Here is a 23,259-nt window from a genome sequence, read left to right on the forward strand (position 1 = left end):
TCTTAAGGATAAGATTAAAAATATCCGTTAGTTGCTGTGCAATAGGATCCAAAGCTGCGTGGGCTATTCTGGGGGGGCAGGGATCCGCCGGTGAACTAGTTTTGGTTGTACAGAGGAGCTTATGAACCAGGTCATTAGAGATGGACGGAAAGTTCAAAAACCGAGCCGAATTAGCTACTGATGGACACTTTAGGTCTACTGAACTGCTACTCATTTCCCTAGAGTAATTCAAGGCAAATGCATCATAAATGCTGCATACCTTTTTACAGAAAAAAGAAGGTAGAGTATTGCAAAAGGTTTGATTCACAACAGTATTTCTAGTCTCTGGGGTACGACTACGTTTCTGAACCACGGCAAATAGTTCTTTGGTACTTTTATTAGCAGCTTTTATTTTATCCGAGAAGTAGTTGGTTTTTGACTTGTGCATCAATTCTTTTACTCTGCAATCAGCTCTCTATACATTCCTTTCTCACTGATGTCATAGGAGTGTCTCCACATCCGTTCTGAAAACCAGGGCTCAGTAGGGGTAGCTCTGCTTGCTTTCCCTGATTTTAAGGGCACTAAAGTATGGACGTTGAGCCAATCCGAGAGAGATATTCCGCTGATGCCACCTCTGGGTCACTGGACATGGGAGGTCTACTGTTATCCAGTAGGGTATTATATTCGGTAGTGTCTAGACAGGTCCGTTGGTGCCGTTTATACCTTCTGGCTGGTATGATCTTATTGCCAGAGGTAGCGGGTACCGATAAAGTAAACAAAACTGCTGAGTGGTTTGACCAGTGTAATTGGAGTATACTTTTAGATTCCAATAGTATGCAAGTATAAGCTTTGCTTCAGGGCTGGGTACCATTGTGCCCATAGTACCCGCAGGATATGAAAATTACCACCGTTATGCCACTACAGACACTAGTCAGAAGTGGGCACTATCATTGTGTGAGTGTCACCAGTACTAAGACATCAAGAATTACCACCATTATTTCATGGCCAGCATTGTGTTTGTGGTGTGCATGTAAAAGCCATGGATGACAACATCCTTTCAAGAAGTACCATCATTATGTCACAAATCAGCCATATGCTTGTAGTGGGTATCTTGAGGTCATGGGTGCCCACAGTATGCAAAGAGCTTCCACCAATATGAGGAGATCTGTATTACTCTATAGTTGGCTGCCATCATGGCACAGGATGCGCACATTATGATTGTAATGAATGATTCATATCCCTTTTGCCAAACTGAATTACACCTTCATGTAAAGAAGAATGTGCAGCCCATGTTGCCCGTGGTCCTCCTCCTTAAATACCCAAAAAGTTGACAAACTCATGGCACTTCTTCCAACACTGAGAGCCTGATTTATCATGACTTTTAAAAATGTAGACACAAAGCGGTAATATAACAGCACAAAACCATAACACAGCAAAACAACAGCACATCACAACGTCAACATGCCTCAAAAAACACAACGTAATAAAGAGCACAAACTAATCCAGTTCAACCACTCAATACAATTGCTTTGTTGGCTTGTTTTCTTCTGTTGTGTTGTCTGTTGTGTTTTGTTATTATTGTTTTAGTGTTGTGTGGCTCAGTTGTTGCCTTGTTAAGTGTTGGCTGGTAAGTGTACAAACAAGTGCTTTTCCCCATTCCTTCCAGGTAATGCCAGCACACCCTGACATGGGCAGAATTTTGCAGGATCTCTGAAAATGTGCTGCCTTCCTGGAAAATGGGCTTCTGCTAGAACCTGACTAGAACAGCAGGCCATGTGTGGTTGGACTGATGCATTCAGCCATGATACGTACTCATGTATTTGTTTGCTGTTGCTTCAGGAAGCTCCTCATCCTGGATCATGGCACCTCTGCCACCCTGATCGTTCCTGAACTTTCCACAGGTTTTGACACCCTCTGGCATGCTATCTTTCTCAAATGCCCGCATAATTCTGGCATTTGCCTGGATACTTTGAACTGGTTTAGATCCTTTCTCTCTCTGAGATTCCAAACAGTCATGCTTCCTGCTTTCTATTCTTCGACCACGCAGATTGGGTGTGGCATCTTCCAAGGCTCATCCTTTAGCCCCGCCCATTCTAACCGAGGCCTTGCTCGGTGGGATTATCAGATCCTTTAAATGTGAAATTGCTTCCTATGCAAGGACACCCTGCTAATCAAATCCATCTCAAACAATTCCCTAAACACTCAAGCTAACTTCAGTTCCTGTATTTTCTGTGTCGCCAGTTGGTTGAAACAAATTGCTTTAAGCTTAATAGCAATAAAACTGAAGTGATTCTGCTTGGATTGGTCTGTAGGTTAGTGTCCTAAAGAGTTTGACGACACACTTCAGCCCACCAACTCTGTTAAACATCTGGGCATCATACTTGAACAAAACATTGGAATGGCAGATCCAATTACCTCTGTTTCTTCCTGTTTTGGTCCCCTAAAGAAGCTAAGCAAGACTTTCACTTGGCTTCCTCTTGATACAAGTAAAATAGTAATTCTGGCATTGGTCACCAGCTAACTTGACTATGGAAATGCCATTTATGTGGGTATTCCTGCGTACCTAAGGCAAACATTTCAAATTGTGCGGAATGTAACAGCCCTTTTTATACCTAATCTTGCCACCTGTACCTCTGTATCCAATAACTTGGGTACTTTCATTGGCTATCCATGCACAAATGTGCCCTTCTGTGCTTTGCTAATTCAGCCCTGCACAATACTGACCCATCCGGTCCAATCAAGAGGCTCTCATTCTTTCAGCTGTTGCAACTTCAGAGATCTTCAGCCCAACATTTGGTGATCATCCCTCAAACTTTCTGCTCTAGGTCTGGAGACCCCTTCTTCTTGTACTTGCCTACTACGAATCAGATTTTCAGATGTTCAGAAAGTGGCTGAAAACCTGGCTATTTTAATCCGGTCTTCTGCTAGTTCTTCCGCCAGCCAGACACTCTCTCTTGGGGGACAGTAGTGTTGTAAAACTCCAAATAACATAACATTAAGGGGGTCTAAAATCACTTTTGATGGCCCTGAAAGGGTGAGAAGATGTAACTTGGTTATAATGTTTCTTGCTTATATTATTCAAGGTATAGGGGTTTGCCTGATCAAACATGAAGTGGATGAGCATGAATGTATTTTTGACTTCTATAGCAACACATTTTCTGTTTTGGTGAAGCTCTTTAGATCACATATCAGAAGCCACGATGTGCCCCAGAGTGGCGGCCTGCTGTTTTGGAGTACTACGCGGGCTAAGACCCCTGCTGCGATTCTTCGATGCTCCTACAAGACAGCTGGTCATTCAAGCAATGATCATCTCGCGGTTGGATTACGCCAGTTCTCTCCTACTAGGAGCGAACCAAGCCGAGATTCTTCGCTTACAACGAGTCCAGAATGCGGCGGCTAGGGCGGTGGTTGGTCTGCCTCGAACCTGCCCTACCTCTAACACCCTGCGGTCCTTGCACTGGCTCCCGATATGCAAGCGTATCCAATTCAAGGCTCTCTGCCTGGTTTTTAAAATTCTGAGAGAGTTGGCACCCGGAATACTCAATACACTGATCTCTCCCTATGTCCCTACCCGCTCACTACGATCCCTTGGACAGTCCTTGGTGGTCGTCCCCCGTTTCAGACTTAGTCGGATGGGGGGTCGCTCCTTCCGCGTGAAAGCCGCAACCCTCTGGAATGCGCTCCCCTTGGAAATCCGCCTTTCGAATGACCTAATGTCTTTCCGCAGGGCCCTGAAAACCTTCCTGTTTTAATTGTTTCTAGCTTTTATTGTTTGCTTTTTGTTACTGGACCTAGTGTTGTGTTGTGTTTACCTTTCCCTGCGCCAGGACGCTCCTTCGCTGGAGCAGCTGTGCGCATTAAAATGCAACTAACATAACATAACATAACACCCCTCCCCCCACCCCCCATTTCCTAGTATTGAGTATGCTTCCAGGATGTGTCATGCTGAACTGTTCTGCAACCAGGTGCCCCCATTTGACCACCCTCTGGTCCCTTCAGGTTTTTTAATCCCCACCGAGAAAACCACTCCATGTTTCACCCAATAGTCCCCTCTACTTCCAGTGGGAAACTAGGACAGACTCACATCTTGTAGCTGCAGTAACTCACTTGGGACAGGCACATGTTGGCATCTGCCGTCTTCTACTTCACAAGTTTAGTTCCTCGCTAGTGTATGGTTTGCAGTTTTGGGCATGCCTATCAGATCTGTCACTGTATAGGCAACTTACACAGGTCAGTGGTAGCGTCACCAGCCACAGCACATCCTGTAGAGTTCTGTAGAACTCTTTGTTCTGCCTTCCTATTGTTTTATTGGGGCCGTTTAACCTGGTTCTGAATCATTTTCTTCTTCCTCGTGACTCACAGTACCCACTGCAACCATCTTGTCACAAACGCCGGTAGGAGAAAGAGAGTGTCTCCTACAAAGGATTCAGTCGGCCTATTTTGCCCTGATCCCAGCTCATCAGTTGCGTTAATGATATGTACATCTGTTCCCTGATCTAAGAGAAAAACGAGGACATTGTCTGGCATGGATCCGGGAGCCCTACTAATGCTCTCAAGAGTCCAGTGTTATCCTGCTTGCACCAGACGGTGGCCTTTAATTTTTCCAATTACTTTGTATTATATTCTCCATTTGTATATATATATATATATATTATGTTTTTAGTTATACATCAAGAGATAGAATTGTAAGAAAACATAAGTACTATGAGTAAAGTGCTACAAGAGAGAAAGTGAAATATTAAAATCATGTGAAGTTGTGATTCTTTTGTAAACAATTAAAAAAGCGTAAAGTTTCAAAATCCATACATAAGGCAAGTACTCAGGCATAAAGGCAAAAATCATATGGAAATCCCGGTGGCTGACAAGCACATTCAACTAATTTACTCCAAGTTGGAGGCAGTAATGAAATTGTTTATATGGCCAGTCTGGGTCTAGATGAATATTTTATTAGCAAGAAAAACCAGTGGGGGTTCCAATCCTAATTTGGGTATTGGTAGAAATATGGGAGTTAATTACAGTTCATGCTAGATTTTTTTGCATAAGTCGAGTGTAGGAAGCTGGGATTCTGTTGCAGTAACCCCCACACACACTTTTTGCCAGACTACTATGCACTTTGGCTTTATGTGCCCTGGGTCCCTGCCAATCAGGTTCCAAGGGCCTGTGTTCTTGCCCAAAACTGTACCTTGTACCCCCAATTGGCACCGCTCTGGCCACATGTCAGTCCCTTGTAAAATATACCATAGGTACCAAGGGCCCTGTGGCCAGGGAAGGCCTCTAAGGGCTGCAGCACTTATGTGCCACCCTTAGAGGCTCTGTACTTTTACACACACACACTGCCATTGCAGGTTGCGTGTTTTGGTGCAGAACAAAGTGAAGAGTAGACATGGCACACATCCCTGTGTACCATGCCTACAACCCACTGTCCTGGCATAGGCCAGCCACCCCTCTAGCTGGGTGCACTATACCAGTGGTGAGGGTACAGGTGCATGAGCCCTGTACCCCTACAGTGTCTAAGACAATTCTTAGACATTGTAAGTGCAGTAATGCCATTAAGAGTAAATGGTGCTGGAAGCTTGTCATTACGAACTCCACAGCACCATAATGGCTTTACTGAAAACTGGGAAGTTTAGTATCAAACTTCTCATCACATAAAACCCACACTGACGCCAGTGTGGGATTTAATGAAAAATGCAATCAGAGGGCATCTTAGAGATGCACCCTGAAAAACGACCAGCCTCTGGTGGGTTCCCTGACTGGTACACACCAACCTGCCACCACAAGACATGTTTCTGGACCCCTGGAGTGGAGGCCTTTGCTCCCTGATCCCAAAAATAAAGCCTTTCCTGGGCGGAGGTGTTCACACCTCCCCCAGGCCAGGAAGAGCCATCTGTGGCCCATTGGCTACTGACCTCAAGACCCCTAAAACGCCCCCTAAATACAGTATTTAGGGGAAAGCCCTGACCAAGAAGACAGATTCCCGCAACCTAAGAAGAAAAAGGATGAAAGAAGACGCCCAGCAGAGGAGACTGCAGAGAACAACTGACTTGGCCCCAGCCCTACCGGCCCGTCTGCAGTTTCCAGAGATCCTGCGCCCAAAAGGCACCTTGTCCTGCAGCCAGCGGCCTCCAGAACCCTGGGAGGACTAACTGCCTTCAACAAAGACCAACTCTCCTGTGAACAGCAGCTCTGTTGAAAAGAAATCTCCCAAGACATTCTACGGCCCAAGTTTGAGTGGCCCACCGGTCCCAGGGAGGTCCCTCAGTGCTCCAGAGTCCGGGTCCACCGTGGGTTGACCCCTCCAGGACTCCCCGACGTTGCCTGCAGCCTCTGCACGGAGACCCCCCCCAAACCGCGAGTGGCCCGGTAAGGTGAAATCCGACCTCAAAAGACACCCCTGCATCCAGCCGCCCTGCGCCCTGGAGAAGGGAACCCAAGGTGCACCTACGTCCCGAGCCTTCCAACTTACCTGCCCAGCTGTTGGTTCCTCCCAGAAGTCTTCCTGGACAGAGCCTGCAGCTGAAAACCAAAACCGAAAATCCCCATTGAAAACAACAGGGCACCCGAGGCCAAACCAGCACCCTGCAACCAGCTACCCCTGTGCCGCTGAGGGCGCACTTTTTGTCCTAAACAGGATCCCCCTTTGCCCTGAGCCTAACACCAGGAGCGTTGCTCCCACAACCCAGTAGCCTGCTCGTCAGTAGCCTCCAACCGGAGGCCCCCTACTCCCATTGGCTAACATTGTGCCTCAGCACTCTGCACCCGGCCGCCCTTGTGTCGCTGAGGGTGTTTTGAGAGTGCATCCTTGACCCTGGGGGAACCCTTGTTCTAACCCCAGAAACTCAACCCCAGTGACCGAGTACTTACCTGGTAACCGTTAACTTCACTTACCAGTATTTCAACAACTGCATTTGAACTTGTTTTCACTTGTAAACTCTGCATAATATTTTGCAAAGCATTTATTTCATTTACCTGTTCCTGGCTTGGCTTGGTTCTAGAAATAAAATAACTTAACAATATTTTTATTCAAACAAAATTGGTCTGAGTTCAGTCTTTGAGTATGTGACATCATTTGCTGATTGAGTGTGTACAACAAATGCTTAACACTAGCCTCTGATAAAGCCTTACTGCTCGCCCCCACTACCACAAATAGAGAGTGAGGTGCTATCTACTTTTACCTCTGCCTATCTTTGGGGTTCCACTGGACTCTGTGCACACTATACCTTATTTTGGTATAGTATATACAGAGCCAGCTTCCTACATCGAGAACCTGAGTGAGGGGAAAAGTGGCCTGTTTACACTGGGGAAGTATTGTTTTTACTCCGGATGCCTTGGGATTATCAGTGTATATTTTTTAGCATAATGATGTACACAAAATGTAGACGGTGATGAGCATAGCTGTATCCATAAAATATATTTTTTTTTTATATTTTAGATCTTTATGAATTACAAATATTCATGGTCTTCATTTTAGCCACATTTATCCGATGTTAAACGTATTTCAACTCTCCCACCAACGCTCAGTGACTGTGGTGAAGAATGTGGACTTTTCCAACACCAATAGTCAGTTTGGGGTAGCTACAGTCAGTGAGCACAGTCGAGTTCAAACAAAAAACACATCAGTTGTGAATGATTCCAGTCAGCTTTCAATTCAATTTAACTGTTGGCAAATATCTGGATTACAACTTAGCGTTCCTTTACACCAACCTGTGGTCACTGACAGATAACCAATTCTTACTTTATTTAAGTAGGATTAGTTAATTTCACATTCCCTCCCATGCTCATTGGATATAACTGTTGCCTGACGCCCCACAAGACAATTAAGGCAGCTGAAAAAACATTACATTTTTAGGTTCATAAAAGTTCTTTCCATTGGTGGGACAGCTGAAAATCAGGTTTACTGTACAGTTTTGTTTCCAGTGCAAACAACAGCTTCACTGGCAGTCGCCTGCTCCCAAGTATATTACAGAGAATGCTCATTTCACACCTTGGAGGATAAATAGGGTAATAATAGCGCAGTGATAAGTCAGGTTTAGAAAAGAGGAATAAGAAATACATAAATCAAGCCATCATGCTTCAAACTCAAACTCCAAGTACTGAGAGTCAAAATTATGGATCCGAACATAGCCGTCTTCACCGCCACTGCTGTAACTCTTTCCATCCGGGTGAAATTCAGCACTGTTAATTGGCCCGAAATGTCCCTTGACTCTACCAAACTCCTCTTCAAACACCAAATGGAAAAATCTTGCCTCAAACTTTCCAATCCTGGTGGAAGTTGTGGTTACATCCATGGCTTCTTGACCACCACCTAAAATCACATGGTCATAGATTGGTGACAGGGCAGCCGAATTGACTGGACGCTCTGTGCGGAAGGTCTTCAAGTGTTCTAAAGAAGTGGCATCAAAAAGCTTTGCTGTGTTGTCCTTGGAGGCTGTAACAAACATGGTCTGGTCGCGGGAGGTCTGGATGTCATTGATCTGTTTGTGGTGCTCCTTAATGTTGCCAACAATCTCACCAGACTTAGCACTGAACTGGTTCAGTTCCCCATTCTCATGCCCAGCGATGACACACTCCCCAAGAGGGCCCCACACAGCACTGGTGATCTTGGAGTCATTGCAAGGGATCTTCATGTATGGTTCGTTGTCCTCTATTTGACTGGGATCCCGCAGGTCAAAGAAGTAGATAAAGCACTGATACCCCATCTGCTTATCTGTGGAGAACATAATGATGTTTCCCCCAAAGTCGAAGCCACAGGTACGAACTGCAGAGTTGGTATTTACCAGTGCCAGCTGCTTCCCTGTTTCACAGTAGAAGAGTCTGCAGGAGTTATCGGCGGAGCCAGTGAGGACATGCCTGGTGTCCCAGTCAGAGTCCACACACCAGACTGCTCCAGTATGCCCATTGTAGGTGCCAAGTCGCTCTCCATTCACAGAATACCAGACATTCACTATCGGATCTTTTGCAACAGTGAAGAGGAGGTCGCCTTCTCGGTTGTATTTGATCTGGGTGATAGACCTCTCGTGGCCTTGCAATAGGATAGGTTTCATGATGCCGGTGCCGAGCTTGGGCCTCTCCTGCGACACTTAACGTGCGGGATCAAAAAAAAAGTATCCATAAAATATTTGGTCATTGTTTTAGGCTGTTGAATGTAATTTATGTAAGGAGAAGTGCCACTTAATTGTGAGTGTGGGGAGTGTGAGATGTTTAGATGTGTTGTGGGTAGCATTTGAATGCTCAATTGTGAATTTACCACCACTTTAATAGGCAGAGGCTAAGTAGGTGGAACTTTAAAAACATATTTATTTCTCTTTATGGAAACCATATACATCTAGAAACACTGCATATGTTGGTGTTTTTTTGTTTATTTCTGTTCATTAGGTTAAGGATTTGATTAATGTTATAATTGGTTCCAGTCAATGAAAAATTGCTATATTTCTCTTTGTTCAAAATCATTATTCTGAAGAATTAGCTAGTAAAGCTTTTAGGTGCATGGCAATTGCAGACAACATTTTATCCTTCATACTTTTACATTTACAGAGATTAAAAGCAGCTTTGATCCAGCAGCAGTCTCAGGTAACCAATGGAGAAACTACAAAGGAACATAGTAGTTTGTCAAGGACGCAACCGGAGGATCTTCACCCACTCCCGTTACAACAGCCGGCTACTTCCACTACTGAAACGCCGGTATGACAACACCTAGGGAAAGACTCGTTTTTAGATTTTAAAAATGTGTGGAATTGATGTGTGGAATTGCATTCATTTATTTGATGGAGGTTTATCGAACAGATATAGTGTTCTGTAGAAAACAAAATATAATGTGTGTTGCATTCATTGTGTCAGAAAAGTCCCCCTGTAGATTGCTATCAGTGCAATTTAAAGTAAGACATAGTATGTTCACTGTGTCCTGGTTGCATAGCTTTTTGCAGTAGTGTCTAACTTAATATTTACTGATTGCACCGCACTTGTGTGAGAAAAATCAGAGAAAACCTGTAGTCAATTCAATAGGCTTGGCTTCAAATGGTTTGTGCCAAACGATTGATGCAATCCCCACAGTGATTTACTGGTTAGAACCACATCTCAACCCAAATCCAAATGGCAACTACTGGGAGACACTGGGGAATGACTTGGACCGAGCTGCATGATTGCAGTTGGTGAATATAATGCTAGGCTGTTGCTAGAGACTTTGCACCCCTAGCCTGCCTGCATTGGAGTCACAAAGTGGTCAAAAGAACTTGAACCATCCTCCATATCTGCACCTGACCCACTTTTACTCCAATCTGTTGTGGCTCGAGCTCTCGCCCAATGGTGTTAGGCCACCTAGAAGCAAAATAATGTATCATCGGTCCACCCCTACATCTGGATGAGTGACTTGAATGGGGGAGGGCAGATGTCATATTTCTTGAGCGGCATGGTGAAACATGGTTACTGTGCAGGCAGTGAGGTGTGGGGTCAGATCATCATGCGGAGAACTCATTTTTCAGAGAGCAGACCTCTCTCTTATCTGAATCCTAACAAGCCCACTTTCTTCATCCAAAATTAATCCCTACTTTATTACAGCCTTCTGCCTTGTTTGAGAGCGGTGAATTGAAGATAATCCTTATTGAGCCCTTATAGGGAGATTCTACTTTATATGTTCTGCCGACCCTACTCTAACTATCCTTTAGGTGTTTTACCCAAAGATTGATTCAACATTATCATAAGTCGTTATATCGTGATGGCAAAAATATTGTGGGACTTAATATTGAAGAAAATAATGTTTTTAATATATTTATTATTGTTATTTATAAACGGGGTCATTCTGATGGTGGTCGGACTGCATCTGATGGCTCATCGGATGCGGTCCGACTACCATCTGCTGCTTCGGTCTGACCGGTGCATTACAATACGTGTAGTCGAAGGCAGAAGGCAGAGAGACAGTCCGACGCTGTCCTACGGCTTCCTGGAGGATCAGTAATACCTACAATAGTGGCGACGCCTGCTCAGGCACCGCAGTAGGGATTACAATGTCCCTTTCCAACTGTCCTTTCATGGCGGTTTGCCTGCCATGAAAAGGCAGGCGGAAAGTGACTTTGGGGGCCCCCTTCCCACCTGGCCCTCCACTATGGGGACTGGGGGGAGGGGGCACTTATGGTGTCTGCCACATGGTGCAGGGATGTTTTTAAAGTGTACATTTTCTTTTGTGGCTTGTGCTGCAGCCCGCAGCACAAGCCACAATAGAAAATGTACACTTGGCGACTGCCATGAAGGCAGTGGGACTGCCGACTCCTTGTCGGGCAGTCCCGCTTCCTCTACAGTGCCGGTTGGACGAGAGTCCGACCGGCATCTTAATGATGCCCATAGTTTTTTTATTTGGATAAATAGTCATTTTTTTTAGTATAAATCATCAGTATTATTATAAGTGTGGGGTTTAAACTGTTTTGGTATAGTTTGTAAGGTATTAGATGAAATTAATTATTTTTTCTAATGTAATTAGAAATTGTTAATTTATTAGTGGCTTGTTTAGGATCACATGGCATCAGAGAGTGGATTTTTTTTTAATGTAAAGTATTTATTTTAATTTGTGAGTCAGTTTTTTCTTCTGCAAGTGGTGACTCCTTTTCATATCATGTAAAATATTAACCTACCCACGTTCTCCACTTTACCTCACCCCTGTAAGGAGGAGGAGAGACTGGATCCTAAGAGGGCTCTTACTGTTTCCATCAATCGTACCATCGTGTGGACAGTCACCTCTTTGTGGGGTTTGCTGGAGCAGAGAAAGACGAGGTAGTGCACAAAATGACCATCTGTCAGTGGATCTTGCTCTGCATTAAAATCTGGTACAGTTAGTCCAAGAAGCAGTTCCCGGATGGTTTGCAGGCTCATTCCACCTGAGCCTAGGCTGTTCCCACATTGTTGGCAGACAAAGTGCTTGTTCTGGATATTTGCCAGCTATTGCGTGGCTGTCACAAAATACATTCACAAATGACATCTGTCGTGATAGCCAGGTTTGTCAAAATGAGCATTTTGCCCACTCAGTCCCGTAGGACTTTTTGGTTTGAGCCAGTTCACAGACCTATCACCTAGGGGGTTCTGATTTGGTATCTATTCAAAAGGTGAGGAATCTGCCCTCAGAAGAACAAGTTACTTATCTTCAGTAATCTTTTTCTGACAGATACGCTATTGAAATGCAGATTCCTCACCAATCCTCCTCATTCTGTGATTGGACTTTTTTCCACCTAAAAAAGCCCGCGTATAGAGATCTGCACACAGGTCCTGGCCAATTCACTGTACGTCTGGCTTTACAGATAGCCTAGAAAGTAACTGACGTCAGCACGTGTGTGGCACATATATCTAGTTCAGAGCATCACTTCTGAAGTGGTACGATAATTGACGTGGCGCCTCAAGACCCCACCACACAACACACAAGGCTACCGCTCGAAAGTGTCTGGATCTAGTCTGATGCCTGGGAAATATTCAAAAGGGGAGGAATCTGCAGTTAGTGTATGTACTAGAAAGAGTGTTACTGAAGGTAAGTAACTTGTTCAACACAAGCTTCTTTTTCTGTTGGTTTTCCCTCGGCACCCCAATTCCTTCGCATCCCCACCTGCATCCTATTTTACTCACTTTGAAGTAATTCAAAAAGAGGACTCAAAGATGCTCAAGGAGAAGTTAGGTTTTTCTGCTTCAGACTCTTAAAATCCCAACCTCTATTTTGTGGATATCAGCAAATGAAACAAGCTTCATGAAGGTTTACTTGTAGCACAAACACACACAACCTACTCCCAGTTCTCCAAAAGTCATTGCAGTTAGATATCATTGGTTTGCAAGTTTACTGAAGCTTATGGTGGCTTGTAACAAGTTACTGCTTCACACCAGTTGAAGCGTTGTGATTTCTAAGTGCCAATATAGTGCGAGTTCACGTTAGTTACATAAACATTATAGATGTCTTGCTGCCTATCTCCGAAGATTAATTTTTATTTTAAAAGAACACTAATGAGAACTTCATTGTTGCCTCTTCCTGGACCCCCCAACCCACTTAGTCATATTGCCATGGCCGTGTGATCCTGCAACAAATCACATTTACAATCAGGCAGAAGTAAGCTGCACTAAGGATCACACTGTTTCTTCAGTGTGGAGGCATATAAAACAACTTACAAAAAGGAAATGCATTAAAAGTCTACTAGTCTAAGAGGCAAGATGGCGCTCCTGCCCAACCTCGCAATACTGTTTGGTAGAAGGGAGATGGAGATAGATAGCTTGCGGTTATAGAAATTTCCTGCTGCCCCCTAAAACACCTCTAAGCGATATTTTGGGCTACTCCCGAATCTTTCATGGGCTGATTACGAGTTGTTTGTTTACCAACGTCCGATGCTGGAGTCTCTGGTAGCACTCGCGGCAGGGGTAAACAGGTGCCGACGTAGCCGGTGGATGCTCGGCGCATACTGGCTAAGGAACGCGGTGATTGATCTCACCTGGAGACAGTCCGCCGAGTGTGGAGAAGAGTGGACTCTCTGACGGGAATGCCCCCGAAATGAACGCGTGGGAGACCGCGAGCCCAAGAAGATGAAAACGGTGATGGCAATACTGAGGTGAGGGATAAAACTCTGGGTAACCCGGCTAAGAATGCCAAAAGTTACTTTAATGCTGTGAGAGCTAAAGGTGACATGGCTGGGAACAAAATTATTCCGGCAATTTTCTCTGCAGCCAAAGATAAACGGAAAGGTAAAAAGTCACCGCATATGTCTGAAGGAGGCTCTGACTCAGCACATACTATCAATGCAGGCGAGCTGAACATGGAAGTTACGAATTTAGCACTAAACCCGGTGGTGGGTGAGGAAAGTTTTAGGAAATGTCAGACCGCAGGCATATGGATGTGATCCAGTTTCACAACAAAAGTTTATTGATTTTGAAGGCTCCGGTGGTACAAGGATGACAACAGGAGGTACAGACTGGTGCAATTGGTGGCAGCCAGTTAGTCAACTTGCAGGCTGTAAATCTTCAAGGAGATAATCAAATACATCTTCAAGATGTGGAATCAGGGGATTTCTTTTCCTTGTCAGAGCAGTCTATGTCGTCTTGTGAGGACATGGCATTGCAATACTCTGAGCAGATAAACGTGGCCGGTGGCAGCGACCACAGTAGTATTTGCTTGGAGGATGCCGGTGATTTCGTAGAGGGTAGTCCCCACACTGTTGGGAAAAGACTTGAGCTGGTCGCTGACAAGGAGGCAGTTGAAAATCGGCAGCAGTCTGCTGAACAGTCACAAAGTACTCACCTGGGCGAAGACATTTCTTTGTCATTAATTTATCAATCGATTATGTCCTACTGGGATGAAACTCGAGAGGAGAGTCAGCGGGTCCAAAATCTGTGTCGTGAGTTACAAAACTCGGTGCGCCGGCTTGTTAAATCTCACGCAGACTTTACTTTGAGATTTAACGAAGCAGAAACGCGAATTGCTAACCTAGAGGATGCATTGGTTCAACAGAAGGCAGTGACTGAATCACTCCATACTATTCAGGAGGATACACAATGGAAAATGGCTGACATTAAAAACCGGGCACGCAGGAATAATTTGCAAGTATTGCAGATTCCGGAGGGAAAGGAAGGGCAAGACTCGCGCACGTTTATAGTTGAATTGTTTAAAAATGCCTTCCCTGAGCTTACTAGATGGGACTGGGACAGGGAGATTGAACGAGCTCATAGGTTTCCATTTAGTATTCGTCTTCGAGCAGGTCAGGTTGTTGATAGACCTAGAGCTTTTTTAATCTCATTCAATAGTTATCTGGCTCGAGAGGAGGACAAGAAAAGAGCTGGGAAAGATTTTGAATTCTTTGTAAGACCGCATTTCTGTCGATATACAGTTGAGAATCATTGGCAGCTCCGGCAGCTTATCACACAATTTCAAGTTAAAGGGGCTCAAGCATATTTGATGAACCCGGCAAAGTTAAAAGTGATTTTTCAGGAGCGCACTCGATTTTTTACTAATGAAGGGTCTGCCAAGGAGTTTTTGAACTCTATTTAGGGATTATTTTTTTCCCCTCTGTAATTGATTAGACGTATAAGGGTGAGGTTATTTTTTCTTTTTCTCTGGACTATTGATGTCAATAGGAGGCTATACTCCTTCTACTCTTTATACTTTATATAGGAATATGTATTTGTGTTCCCGTCTGATCTCGGGGGAGGGAGTTTTTCCCTCTCCCCTGACTGGAGGGGTTTGCGAGCGAAGGCAGGGGAAGCAAGGAAGCTTGGCATCTACAGGACCATGGGTCCTAAAGCCTCGTTATAGGGAGGGGGGTGGAGGGTTGCGGAACACTTGGGGGGGATGGGGTTTATGGGGGGCACTTAGGTGGGGTAAAACGGGTAAGAAATCCACAGTAACAAATAGAAAAAACTTCAATAAAATCGTGATACAGCCTCGAAGTTGGTGCATGGTATTTATCATGGGGTTTTTTTTGGTTGCATAATGGCTTCCCAAGGGATTCAAATTTGCTCTTTAAATGTGTCAGGCCTCAACAATTTTAAAAAGAGGAAGAGGGTAGCTGCTGAACTTTGGATTATTCAGCCAGATTTGGTATGCCTCCAGTAGACTCATATACCCTGGAGTAAACGCTATATGTTAAGAAAGTTAGGGTTTTCACTCGTTGTGGCCTCTCAGCAATCTTCAATGACCCGTGCAGTCGCGATCTTAGCAAAATCAAGTGTGCAGATATCCGGTCATGTCCTGGCTGATAAGCTAGATCGATGGGCTATAGCTTAGTGTGTGTTCGGGTTCAGTAAATATACAGTGTGTACCATCTATGGGTCTAATTTAGACAAAGTAGCAGTTTTGGAGGATTTAAATTTAGAGATTGCATCCTGGCCAACTCCGTTGATAGTATGTGGGGATATAAACATTAATTTAACTACTCAGGAGTTGCAGGATGGACCACGAGGATATAAGGGGCGCAAACCACGGGTCTTTAATGCCCTATACAACTTTTTGAATGATCATTTTTTGGCCGATGTATGGGGTAATTTATATCCTTCGGATCCGGGGTATATGTTCTACTCCTACCCCCATATAAAATTGGTATGGTTGGACTATTTTTTTCATTTCAATCTACTGCTTCTTTAGTAGGGGCTTCGGCCCAAATATTTACTAGGATTTCATCTGACCACGCCCCATTTGTTTTAGAAGTTTTGGCAAATGGTCTTAATTTTAAACCTAGAGTTTTTTCTTTTGATCGAAAACTCTGCTTAGACGATGACTTCAGAGAGCATATGTCTAGCTGGATTAAGGAATTTTTAAATAATAATAGACAATCTGCCCATATAGCAATTATATAGGATGCTTTTAAGGCATGTTTCAGGGGCGAAGTACCCAGCACTGGTCTATTTCATCAAAAAAAGATTTAAGAGTGGCAGAGGAAAAACTAACTCAGGGGATAGCACAACGAGGGAATATTTTGGATCTGGACAATGTAGTTTCTAGATGCCGGGCTAAAATTAATGGGATGTGGAACATGGAAAATGCGAGAAAATATTTGGTTTATAAAAGGCAATGTCATGAGTATGGGGAAGCAGTTGGCAGGTGCCTCGCATTACGGTTGCACATGAAAAAAGCATCTCGTCGTATTTTGGCGCTAAAGGATAACTCAGGCATATTGTGTTATGATCCCCAAGGGCAATTTTTCACCAGTTCTATACGGAACTGTATACACATCAGGAAATGGTGGATAGGGGTAATAATACATTTTTCGGGGGGGTTATACCACAACTAGACCCAAGTGAGGCGGAACAATTGGATAGTCTAATCACTATGGAGGAGCTAGAAGTGGCAGTTAATAGATTGGCAATGGGGAAAGCCGCGGGACCCGATAATCTCCCGTGTGAGATTTATAAGATATTTTTTAATCAGATGAAGGATGAAATGTTGCTCACTTTCAGGGCCACACAGGATGGGCATGCTCCCAAATCATGGGAGGAAGCCACTATTGTGGTCTTTAGTAAGAAGGGCAAAGCCTCGGAACTGCCTGGATCGTACTGTCCGATTTCTTTGCTGAACTGTGACGGTAAAATATATTCGAAAATCTTGGCTAATCGTTTGTCTAAGATTATTAGTTCATTAGTGTCAGAAAACCAGCACGGGTTTATACCTGCTCGCGGGACGGTTAGTCACGTGAATAAGGTGGTGACGCTTTTTGACATAGCCCATGCTGAGAAACGGGAATTAGGGTTAATTTTATTAGATGCTGAAAAAGCATTTGACCGCGTGGAGTGGGATTATTTGTGGAGATTGATGTACCGGGCGGGCTTTGGGAAGGGGTTTATGACTGCTTTACAGGTATTGTACACCTCATTGGTTGCTAAGATTGCTGCAATGTGTTGGGTATCAGAGCCAGTGAGAATTACAAGAGGAACTCGGAAAGGATGCCCTTGCTCGCCATTGCTGTTTGCTCTTAATATAAATCCGTTTGTCGACATGCTGGCCGATAGTCCTTTGATTAAACCTTTTCTGGTAGAGGATATCCCACACTCTGTTTTCGCTTACGCGGACGATATAGCTGTTGCCTCGGTTGACCCATCGTCTGCACTTAAAGAGATTGAGTGTTTAGCAACTGAATTCGGTCAGGTATCTGATTATAAACTTAATGTTGCCAAAACACAAATGCTATGTACCGGTAATATTGTTTTGAATGATGCTAGATCGGTAAAAGAAGTGACATATTTGGGTATTAAAATCAGAACATCCATGTTAGAATTGGTTGAGGCTAACTGGGCGGCTACATTACGCAGCACTAGGGAGTCTTTAGAGAGATGGGGACGACTACATCTTACACTAGTAGGTAGAGGCAATATTATAAAAATGAATATTTTACCTAAGGTGTTATACTTATTTAGATCTATTCCCCTGGAAGTGACGCAGGCCTAACTTCAACATTTACAATCCCTGTGTGTTAAATTCCTCTGGGCTCCAGGCAAACCCAGGCGGGCTACTAGATTCATGACACTACCAATCGAGAGAGGAGGCTGGGCAATACCAGATTTAGCATTTTACTATTATGTTTGCTTTCTGTTAAAGATGCGGGTATTATTGACAGGTGAGGACGTTAGTAATACAGCAGAGGCTCCCTCGATATTTCAGCTGATGTTGGGGTCTGAAGCAAGACAATGATTATTTAAGGAAATTGATGGCAGCTACTTTTTTAAAGTACTGGAAGCTGCTTTCAAAGTTTGGAGGAAAATACGTAAACTATTTTTGCTGGGGGGGCTAACTTATTATACGGCCACGAATGCCTTGAAGATTCTTCCCCCCATTTTTTGGGATAGGGTGGCACTCGGTTGGAGGAATAAGGGTATTTTGCAGATAAGGGATTTCTATGAAACCAGGGGATTGTTTCCGATGTATGAAGATCTAGCGAGACAATACAATTTGCCTAAATCTAAATTTTTTTAATTTCTCCAAATTCATGATTTCTTCATTCGGAAAAATATGGTATTGACACCAAATGTACTTGTATTGGCTGTAAGGCAGCAGGAGAAAATTAGGGTGCTTTATAAAGTACTATTGTCTTCTAGAATGGATGATTTGGAGAAACACAATGCTCAATGGTCTATTGTTTTGGGGGAACACAATATATCTATAGAGAATGCTATTGCTAGATCTAGGGAAACTCTCCTATCTGCCAATTTGAAAGCACAATTTTTAAAAACTGTTTTTAATTTGTATTATACTCCTGCACGTATGCTTAAGTGGGGGAGTGGGTACGACGGCAAATGTTTTCGCTGTGGGGGGGGGATAATGCGTACAGACTTCATATTTTTTTTAGCTGTAGTAAATTGTCTAGGTTTTTCATGGACATTGAAAGCATTTTGTCTTTGATTGTTGGGATCCCGATTAATATTACTCCTGCCATAATGTTATTAGGGATTGGGCAAGAAGTAGAAAAGGGGACCCCTCTGTTTAAACATCGGTTCTTGATTTTTTTTGCCATGACTGTCGCTCAATTGTGTATAGCTTCCTATTGGCTCCATCCTGAGCCCCCTTCGTTTTAGCGGTGGCGAGCCAAAATGTATAATTTATTTAGTCTAAAATTGAGCTTTGATTTGGCAAAGGGGGCAAGGACACGGAATATTGGTATGTGTATTTGGGGGGCATTTTGTGATCATATGAGTGTATTTAATAATTCTGTTATAACGTTCTTTCTTGATACTGTGGAGCAATAAAATAAAAAAATAAAATAAGTCTACTAGTCTAGGGTCACAACAAAATAAGTCTTGACACATTACCATTAAATGGCAGGCCCAAAATCATATACCAAATCACTAAAATTGCCGCAGGTATACCCAATTAAGTGCAGAGGCTTGGTTTTGGGCTGGTGAGCCTTTGTTGTGGTTGTTACCTTGAGGGGTTACTACTGCTGGATAGAAGAGAATGAAAAGCATGTTTTGATGCCAAACAATAGTCAGCTGGAATGAACAATCAGCTTCTTGGAGAGGATGGTTACAGGTTATGATCCTTTTGCTGACTCAGCAAACCTTATTATAATTAACAGGGATAGTGTTGGTGTTACTTGCTTAGTAATTTATGATTCCAGGCTCAGCTACTTCGGTTATGTTTACTGAGTGGCGTCCTTACTCACAGTAGCATTATCAACTTTGGACTGACTTGCAAAGGGTTGTTTATGATCAAAATTATTTCTTCACATTACCCCTGGTTCACAAGACGTGGGAGATGGAAAAAGGCCACGGGTGTAAACTGTGAGTTTTGGATATGACTGTTGTAATTAGAAAGTTGATCCAAACCTTTGACAGCGCCTTCTTTTAGTTTAACCACCACTTAGCACATTTTTGGGGCTTTTGTTGATGCATTCATATGTGAACTATTTACACAGGATCCTTGAGCTCAATAAGTGCACTCTTTTGTAAGGTCACAGTTCTTTCCTTTTCCAATTGGAAAGATTTTAAGATGGATACCCATGTTAAGATCACTGTGGACAGTGTGGCACTGAGATCTTCCCACCCTATATGATTCTCTCCTAGCATTAGCGGTTGAGTCTAGAATTAATATTTTGAGTCCTTGCCCTGGTTGCGCTACAAATTAAGGTGTGTGGTACCCTAACATTTCATCCCACAGGACGACTGAGCCCAAGACTGTCTTGAACAGCCAATATACTTGCAGTTTACTGCATTATCCCATTTCTGAACAATATTCTCAATAACAATACACTTGTATTTCTGCATACTTTAATGGATTTTCTTTTTAAATCGCCACATAGCACATAGATATTTATTAATCTAGACATTTAGACATTTATTTACCCTGTTTTCTATCCAACATTGGCACTGGGTAATTTGAACTGGATTTGCATTGCTGACCTGACCCTTCATAACTTATTGATGAGGTGAGAAATCTGGACCCGCGCGTCTCAAGGCAATCGGAGCGTATTAAGCCCCAAACCTGATCTTTCGTTAATGCTGTCCTGGGGTCAAAACTTTCCACTGGGACGAAGTACTATTTTTAACACTTGTCTCACAAGGTAGAAATATTGAACAGTTCATTTCTGACTCAGGCAAGTGCTGTGGCCCATTAACTCAGACCTCAGCAATGCAAAACATAACATTCAATAAATCAGTATCCAATCAGTGCTCTTTCTTTAAAGGGAATATGACTCTAGAACACACAAAAAGTGTGAGTGTTGGAGCTTGTGGCCCAGCAGCCCTCTAAGAGAAGTGGAGTGGCCGCCACACCATCCTTGAGAAAAATGTGAGATCACCTACTTGGTTGACCTAGGTACTCCTAGAAGTCCCCACAGGATACTTCATGTGAACCGCCTAAAGCCTTTCGTTGACCGGGCTGACATGAGCTTGCTTATGGCCACTGATGAGGGCCAGAGTGACCTTCTCCCTGATCTCCATTCTCAGGATCCTGTTGATGGGTCAGTTGGTGGAGTAGCCTTGGCAGGCAGCCTCACTGACCAGCAGCAAGCTGATTGCAGGAAAGTCCTTAATCAGATCATCCATTTGTTTTCTCGTACTTCCAGTCAAACCACCTGGTGTACCCATGAAGTGGACACAGGTGACAGTCTGCCTGTGAAGAATAAAATCTACAGGCAGCCTTACCATGTCAGAGATAGCATCAGGACTGAGGTCCAAAAGATGCTGGAGTTGGAGGTCATTGAGCCTTCAGATAACCCTTGGGCTAGTCCAGTAGTCCTTGTGCCAAAACTCACCCCCAAAATGTTAAGAGAGAGATGAGGTTTTGTGTGGACTACAGAGGTCTCAGTGCATTCACTAGGACTGATGCCCATCCAATTCCTAGGGCAGATGAGCTAATTGATACTCTGGCCTCAGCCAAGTATCTTAGTACATTTGACCTGACAGCTGGCTACTGGCAAATCAGACTCTCTGAGAATGCCAAGCCAAATACAGCATTTTCAGCCCTTTGTGGGCATTATCAATTTATTGTAATGCCTTTTAGCTTGATGAATGCACCTGCCACATTTCAGAGGTTGGTGAACAAAGTTCTCACAGACCTGGAAGCACACAGTGCACATACCTAGATGATATTGCTGTATTTAGCTCCACCTGGGAGGATCACCTGGTCCACCTCAGGAATGTTCTGGAGGCCCTGCAGAAGGCAGGCCTCATTATCAAGGCCACAAATTGCCAGACAGGGCAGAGCAAGGTTGTGTACTTGGCTCACTTGGTAAGTAGAGGCCAAGTTCAACCATTGGAGAGCAACATCCAGACCATAATGGACTGGGTTGCTCCCATTACCCAGACTTAGGTCAGAACGTTTTTCCAAAAGGATCCCTAAGAAGGTTCAGTGAACTGTTAGCTGTCAGAAGGTATTTGATGACCTGAAGCAGGCCATTCTGCAAATTCCTGATTGCTCCAAAACCTTCATTGTCCAGACAGATGCTTCTGAGATAGGGGTAGGAGCTGTTCTATCGCAACTTAATTCAGAGGGCCAGGACCAACTAGTAGCTTTTATAAGCAGAAGGCTGACCCCCAGGTAGAAATGTTGGTCAGCTATTGAGAGGGAGGCCTTTGCTGTGGTCTGGGCCTTTAAGAAGTTGAGGCCATACCTGTTTGGTACTCACTTCATTGTTCAGACAGACCGTAAGCCCCTCTTATGGTTTAAACAGATGAAGGGTGAAAATCCCAAAGTTTTGAGGTGGTCCCTTTCCCTACAGGGGATGGACTGTGGAACATAGACCTGAGAGTAACCATGCCAACACAGATGGACTCTCCAGATATTTCCACTTAGAAAATGAAGGCTCAACTGGGCAAGGCTAGTCTCATCACCTTTCGTTTGGTGGGGGGGGTGAGTTGTTTAGGAAAGTAGGATCTCCTTTCATGGTTGCCCCCACTTTTTGCTGGTGTTGTTCTGCTTTATGACTAGTCTGACTGGGATCCTGCTAATCAGGACCCCAGTCACTGTGCACTCGCCCTAAATTTGACTATGGTAAGTACTTTGGCATCTTCCTAATTGGCTACTGGTGTACCCTTCTAAGTCCCTAGTATATGGTACTAAGGTACCCAGGGTATGGGTACACCAGGGTCTCCGATGGGCTGCAGCATGGATTATGCCACCCATGAGAGACCACTCAAACTGTGACTACATGCCTGCCATTGCAGCCTGTGTGAGTTGATGCTAGCACCACTTACTACAGATGTAAGTTTCCTTATAACTACGTTCACCGCACTTAAAACCTATAAGTCACCCCTAAGACAAGCCTTTCAATCCTGAAGGCAGGGTGCTAGGTTACAAGTGTGAGGGTGCCTTGCATGAACAGGCAACCCCTACAAACCCCGGAGTCGATTCTCCAGGCTTTGTAAGTGCAGTCAGTCATTTTCATACATACAGTGGCTTGCGTTATTATGCGATGGCTGACTTTATATTGGCTGTGCCAAACCTGGGCATGCTTGGTATCAAACATGTTGGAATCATACCCCAACACCGTTACCGGTGTTGGAAGTATGATTCCATGCACTCGGGCTCCTCCGGAAAGCCCCCAGTACTCCCGGTAGCAGCCCTCCAGGGTCTGCCAGCAATCTAGTGCTGCTGCCGACCCCAGACACGATTCTGCACTCCTGCTGCTGAGCTCGAGCAGGGGAAGGTAGAACAATGAGTTTCCTGCCACAGGGAGGTGTGAACACCTTCCAGAGAGGACTTAGTGTATTGGGCTGGAGTGGGTGCACTTGCCAGCCCCACTAGATTGCTTTGAAGGGCACATGTGGTGCCCTCCTTGCATACCCCAGTTTGAGTCAGTTCAGGGAGCCCTTGGCGCCTGCTCTGGCGTGAAACTGGAAAATGGA

General features: G+C 44.2%; 1 protein-coding gene and 1 pseudogene across 2 annotated transcripts in view; one reads left to right on the plus strand and one right to left on the minus strand.

The window, feature by feature from the left end:
• ATF2 (activating transcription factor 2) overlaps positions 1 to 23,259 on the plus strand; it is a 443,302-nt gene that overhangs the window by 273,344 nt on the left and 146,699 nt on the right. For both annotated transcript variants that reach the window (XM_085645248.1, XM_085645249.1), the window contains exon 10: positions 9,514 to 9,660. In XM_085645248.1, the coding sequence (XP_085501374.1) occupies positions 9,514 to 9,660 (147 nt within the window). The remainder of the gene's footprint in view (positions 1 to 9,513; positions 9,661 to 23,259) is intronic.
• Positions 7,905 to 9,077, minus strand: LOC146861168 (eukaryotic translation initiation factor 3 subunit I pseudogene; annotated as a pseudogene).

This window comes from Triturus cristatus, chromosome 3_1 (assembly GCF_964204655.1).
Source record: "Triturus cristatus chromosome 3_1, aTriCri1.1, whole genome shotgun sequence".
In the NCBI taxonomy this organism is placed as follows: domain Eukaryota; kingdom Metazoa; phylum Chordata; class Amphibia; order Caudata; family Salamandridae; genus Triturus; species Triturus cristatus.